The 6,805-nt window shown below is 38.3% G+C and overlaps 1 protein-coding gene across 1 annotated transcript; it reads right to left on the reverse strand.

Moving 5' to 3' along the window:
* Positions 1 to 878: 878 nt before the first annotated feature.
* LOC111675958 (eukaryotic translation initiation factor 4 gamma 2) lies at positions 879 to 6,242 on the reverse strand (the record flags this gene model as incomplete). Its single annotated transcript, XM_023436845.2, has 4 exons — positions 879 to 1,567; positions 1,637 to 3,423; positions 3,500 to 4,437; positions 4,506 to 6,242. Coding segments are annotated over 4 exons (4,641 nt in total), but the record flags the coding sequence as incomplete, so codon positions are not given.
* Between the last annotated feature and the right edge of the window lie 563 nt (positions 6,243 to 6,805).

The following is a 6,805-nucleotide window of genomic DNA, read 5'->3' on the forward strand; positions in this document are numbered from 1 at the left end:
TGATCATTAAAATTCAGCTGTTTATATCCTCGTAAAGACCGTAAATACTCCTCAACTGTTCTGGTAAGTTTTTAAAGTTTTTTTGTTACCTATATAAAGATTCTTATATGTAGGTCGACTTTTAAAATTTTCTTGAAACTTACTACTTACTTATCCTGCCCATATAATATCAAAAGAAAAAAACATAATTTTCGCAAATGGATTTAAAAACGATAAAAAAACATACATAATCACATAATAAAATCCAACTTAAATTTAATCTAATTGATTTTCCATTACATAAAAAAGCGATAATATAAAATTTCATGATACCAATGTTTTTGTTGTTTTCAAAATCAATTCAATTACTTTTACGCATTCAGTTACGCAACGATCGAAAAAAGGTATTCTAACAAAAAACTGAATCGTAAGAAAACGAAGAAGCAATACCATTTCGTGTGTATTCTGCGTTACGTTACTTACGTTTTTGTAAGTTGTTGTTTATGTGACGGAGAGTCGAATCGAAATGCTGAATACTAAAGTTGCCAAACGGAGAAAATTTCGATTCGAATTGAAATGCAGAATAGGGGTCAATAATTGTATGACAAACCAGGCTAAAACGAAAAAGCTGTGCATCTACACATTCTTCTTAATTTCTTTAACTAAACTGGACTACTAATAATTTAATTTTAGCTCCATATGAACTTCGTTTACGAACGCCCATAATCATTTAAAACCTATCCAAAAATAAAACAATATTACAACTGCGTTTGGCTGTTATTTTCGCTTTATTTTTTGTAGTTTTTTATGTTTCTCTATATTTTTTATTGAATACAATTTGAAATTATGAATTTTTTTGTATGATCGATATTTTGTTTTAATTAATAAATTCATTTATATTTGCTTTTAATGTTTTCAAGAGTAAGTTTGAATTTCGTTTTATTTAAACATCTCATTAATTTCTATAATCTTTGTGTTTGCTAAATTTTGTCAATAATTGTTAAATAAAAAAAGTTAAAAATTAAAAAAATATATATACTAGTATATCATGGAGAAAGAGGGGGGGGGGGGAATTGTTTATAGCTATTGAGAATTTAAGTCAATATGGTTTTAATATGGCAAATAACGTAATTATATTGCCCAGAAGTGCTTCTATATTGATATTGATTTATGTCTGTTCGGGAGGTTTTATTGTTTCGTTTCTATTTCTCTTTATCTTGAAGAAATGTAAATTGAATTGAGTTGTTGGAGAAATATGTATGTATATCTTAGAGCTAGAAACAGTTTTTTTGTTGTTTTGTGTTTTAATTATTTAAAAGTTAGTTATAATTTGTTTAAAATCTAAATTTTTGTTTATCATAATGGTTGCTGCTTTATGAAAGATTGAATGATTTTTGTTAAATATTTGTTTAATCTTCATCATCTTCTGATTCAGCTTCTTGCAACCAAGTCAACCAGTTATTAACCTGGAATAAAGCGGTACCCTTGCCAGGATACTTGTCAGATATTTCCTCTTTCCAATGTATGAATGTGTCTTCGTATATAACTTCAGCTTCGTACAAATATTTAAACCAACGACAAAGCATACCTAAAATAAAGAAAATACATAATAAAGTTACCAAATTGATAAACCTTTCGTTGTTGTAGTAAAACCAACCTTTCGGGAAATTCTCATTAACGCAAAATACTTGTAGAGCATAAATGGCAATCAATTGCAATTCGATGCTGTGACCCAAGAAGGATTTTAATATTTGGCAGTATTTGTGTAATAAGCTTTCTTCCTTCTGTATGGTGGCTTTGTCGGGACAATTTTTGACATCTGTTCCTTCGGGGAAGCTGGTTTGAGATGTAACATATTTGACTACGACTGTCATGAGGGCATTAATAAAACCTTCTTCCTTATAATATTTGGCATCGACATTGGCCTTGATCCATTTGTAGAAATTGGTAGGATCAGGATCGGTTGTTAATTGTTTGCTCATTTCAGCCTGAACTTTAAGCAACGGATAGAGGAATGTCAATGAACGATCGTCGAGAATTTCTGCCAAGCGAGTTTTATTGCGATCCACTTCAGGTAAACAGTTCATCAAATCAACTTTGCTGGCTCGGAACATTTCCTCTAGTTGGTCTTTGCCTATGGCCTTGTGCAACTGTTGAAGCACCAGTAAAAATAATGGATAATGCTGACCGTTGTCTGTGTAGTTGGCAATATCATTAAGTTTTAATAGGCATGCCTCTCCCACAGTGGCCTTAGCCAATAAATTGGCGACAAATGTTGTTATGCGGGGATTAAGCGCTTCACGTTCATTCATTTTCTTGACCACCTGCTTAAAGACTTCGAGCAGAAGATTGGGTTTAAGATTAGCCTGTTTCTTGAGAGTTTGCAAGAACTTGAGAACACGATCCAAGTATTGTTCATCAGCCTTTTCCAAAACATCTAACACGGTACAGATACATACGTCTTTCATGCATTTCTCTGGTACTTTCAACTCCAAGAAACCTTCAACTACTTCGGACAATTGCTTATCGGCGGTAGTTGCTTCGTTTTCATCATTTTCAGAACTTTCATTGATTTCGTCTTTTGTTTCAGTGTAGAAGAATTTCTCCTTAATGTAGGAGGCAGTTTTCTTAAGCACCTCTTCTTTGTTGAAGGCCTTTTCCTTCTTCTGTGGTTTTGCAGATCCGTTAGCACCGGGAACCTTTTCAGTTGATCCCTGTTTTGTTACCAGCTGCACCTGGGGAGTATTAAGAAGTGATTTTTTATCATTGCCATCCTCTTGGTGCTCTAAGCCACCGCTGTTTCTCTGATTAATGGAGGAATTGCTAGAAAAGTTGGGATTAGATGAAGTATTTTTCAAGGATTTGTCACCGTTGCCCAAATTGTGTGAGTTCTTATGTTCTGCTTCGGCTGATGGCGTGGAAGATGGTCGAGCATTTTGTTGGGATGAGCTCAAATGAGATGTTGGTGTACCTAATAGAGGATATTGAGCATTCGACAACTGTGAGTCCTTATTTTGGTTGAATCCCCCACCAAATCCTCCTGTGGATGGAGTGAGATTACTGTGGCTTCCATTGGGTGGTGTAGATATCGGCAGCATAGATGGAAGTTTCTGATTTTGTGAGGCTGCCTTAAAGAGCAATGAATTGGCTGCTGGTCTCATTTGCAAATTCTCAACCGAGTCTTGATTCGTCGAGATGAGATTACGCTTGAAACGGGGTGCTAATTCCTTGCTATTCAATTGATTGCCACCACTATTGAATTGGGAACCAGATTGATCACCGCCTCTTTGATGTTGGCGATCTTCACGATGGCCGCGATCACTGCCTGGACCATTCTGGTTATTGTGTTTGTTGTAACGGTTGTTGTAATTACCGTTGCCACCTTGGTTGTTGCGATGATCTCTATTGTTATATGATCGGTTGTTTCCAACTGGAGTGGTGAATCTTTGATGTGAAAAATACAAAAATACAATTAAGAGATTTAAGAAATTACAAATGTCGAATGCAATTATCTACTTACGGTGATATAATTGGCGATGATCCTGTAACACTCAATCCTGAAAACATATCATTTAAACCTGGTTGTAAATTAATCGTTAAGCGATTCATCCAGCTGTCACTATCACGATCATCACGATTGTTGCGCATATCACGGTTGCGATTAGTGAACGGAGTGCGTATTAATGGCTCATCATCGCTGCGTATTTGCTTGATTGGCACTGGGCCCTCGGTGTTGACCACCTTGCGAGGTATCCAGTTGTTTTCACGCAATTCGATGACGTCTTTTAGCATAAAGCGTATCCTGGGTGGATAGTCAGTAGATTTTGAGCGACGTTCCAATGTCTCAAAGTACTGGTTCATCAGCTCTTTGCCCTGTTCTGAATCCAAGTTCTTGCCGCACGTCTTGAGCAGCTGTGCCAGGCACTCCATGTCCTCGCACATTTCTTCCTTCGAGGCCGTGCGCTTCTTTTTCTTATCCAACAACTCCATAATGCATTGATGGAGCACGTTCTTGGACAGCATGTCCAATTTGTGTAGCTCACCGATGAATTTGACATTGCCGAGCATTCGCTGTTTGGCCAAGTGGCGACGTTCCTCTTCGTCGGCCTCATTGTCGGCTGCAGCTTGTTGAGGACGAAGTACTTTATTGAATTGGGAATCTCCTTCGGCGCCGTCACGTTTTAGACGATTGTTAAATTTGTCACGACAGACTGCGATCAGTAGTCTTAAGAATGTACAAGAACCGTTTGGATCTTTTTCAAATGATGGTGCTTCTTCTGATAGCCTTTTGCACAACTGTGCGTACATAGACGAGTACTTAGGCTCATCCAATGCCTTGTCGAAAATAAGTAAAATAACACCGTTCAAAATGACAATTGAATTTAAATCAAGTTTGAGTAATTCGTCGCTAAGTTCCTGGAACTTTTCTGGAGTCAATTTATTAAGAATACCGCGAACCTAAAATGAAATATAACATTAGCAAGGAACTTTTTATAGGATGTCTTCAAAGAAGAAATAATTAATACCTTTCTGAAAACTGCATCATTCTTTTCGGCTTGAGAAAGTCCATGCTGAGGACGCAAAGATGGTGGCACCCAACGACCAGCTGAAGGTGGTGGTGTTGGAGCCGGTGTAGGATGCTGGCTTGCGTTTGCTAAAGCTGGCGAATTTGGTGAAATGCCACGTGAAGATGATGACGAATTTACGGTCGATGATGGTACTGAAGATGAGTGACCACCACCCAAAGCATTATCTCCTGCGCGTATTGATGGTGAACGATTATTTAATGCTCTATTATTTGAATTGTCATTCGATGAGCGTTCGACGCGATGATCAATGTATCCACCGCCGCGTTCCCCACCCGACTGACGTAAAGCAGAAGGGGGTAGACGACGTTCTAAACTATTTGTATTACTGTTCGAAGAACCGTTTTGAACTGAATTGCTGTTTTGGTTGCCGTTGTTATTATTATAACGCCCGCCACCGCCTCCTCCACGAGGAGAATCTTCGTAATCCCGATAATTATTGCTTACGTAATCGTCTCTATCGCGCTCGCGGTCACCTCCTCTCTCTCTTTGGGATGAACGATAATTGGAGTTGTTATTGCCGTTTAGATTGCCATCATTTGCGGCTGATCGGTGTCCGTATGATTTGCTATTGTTGTAATTGTTGTTGTAGCCAGCGTTAGTTGAGGAACCGTACTGACGCTGTTGTCCGTTTCCATTGCCGTTTTCGTAACGTGAACCCTGGTGTGAGCGGTAGTTGCTGCCAGAGCCCGAACTTATATTGCGTGTATAGCCGCCATCAGATTGAGAGTTGTGCGGTTGATAATTACGTCGACCGCCCTCGTTGTAGTTGTTGCTATTATAACCTCCTCCTCTGCCCTCGTGTCCGCTGCGTCCACCGTTGTCGTTGCTATTAGCGTTTAGTGAACCGCCGCGTCCGCCTCCAGTGTTGCTGTTGTTGTATGGGTTGCCGCTGTTGCTAGTGTTAGTGTTGTTGCCAATACCACCAGCTTGAGAGCCTCCCAAAATGTCACTATTTTTGTTATAGTAACGCGACGACGACGAATCACTCTGGAAAGATCGTCGAGGCCGTGGGCTTACTTCAGAATCGTGTTGACGAATTTTGGCGGAATTCTTGCTATAACCAGTCGAAAAGTGTCCGGAACCAGTAGAAGCTCCAGATCTGCCAGCGCCGTTTAAGTTGTTGCGGCCTTCACCGGAAATGGGAGAGCGTTTATAACCGCTGTTACCCCCTTCGTTGTTAATGCGCTTGCCGCTGCTGTTGTTGCTCTGATTGCCTCCGCCGTTTGTCGGCGAGGATCCTTTATCGATCTTAAGGAGATTCTTCAAATTGTTAAAAGTATCCGATGCAGTGGTTATCGGCAAGAGATTAGCACTGGTGTTGAGCAGGGTTTTCCCGACAGTAGGTGTCGGCGGGGATTGGCCTCCGCCCCCTCCTCGATTGTTAAAGCTGTCGTTAAAACGCTCAGAATCGTTTTGATTAGCCGTTATTGCTAGCTTCAAATTGCTGCCTCCGATGCTTGGATCACCGGTACTGCTGCCTCCCTCAATGGTGCTTGTTTTATAATTGCGGTCCTGCAACGCGAAATTATTACCAAGAGCTGGCGCTACAGTGTTGGTTGAATTCCAACGCTGTCGTGGATCGTCGTAAGACTGAGAGAAATGAGTGTTTAGCGTTGAATGAGGAATGGTGAAAACTTTAAAAAGAACACAGGGGCAAAACAAATATTCTAGTCTTTATATATAAGAGTCCTGCAACACGAAATAATCGGTTGCTGGTTTTTATATATGTTAGTTCTTCTTGTTCTCTTTTCTAATTAGCACTGTTCCAGAACAAGGACAATGCTATTTTTGTTTTTATTAGTTTTTTTAACTTGTTTGGAAGCAAATTTTTTATAATTTAAGCTTCACTTCTTGTTCTTACTAGTTTACAACAAAACACAAAGTTACACTTAATTATGAAAAAATACTATTGATTTATTTTTACACAAGTTACACGACGCGAAACCGATTGATTGGTTTTTTTATCTTTTTTAATTTATTTAGTTAAAAATTCGGGATTTCAACAAATAAAATTATTAAAAGATTTGTATGATGCAGTTATGTTATAATTTATATTAGATGTATTTAAATTATTTGGTCTTTAAAATAAAGATAATTTTAATTTGATCTAAAAATTTAAAGCGGAATAAAAATCCCTTATTTTTTATTTATTTATAGATAGATGTCTTGAAGTCCTGGAAGAAAAGAAAAAAATATATTAAATTCTTTGATGATTTGTTATTTTAAATGAAAGAAAG

The sequence above is a fragment of the Lucilia cuprina genome, chromosome 6, assembly GCF_022045245.1.
Source record: "Lucilia cuprina isolate Lc7/37 chromosome 6, ASM2204524v1, whole genome shotgun sequence".
In the NCBI taxonomy this organism is placed as follows: Eukaryota; Metazoa; Arthropoda; class Insecta; order Diptera; family Calliphoridae; genus Lucilia; species Lucilia cuprina.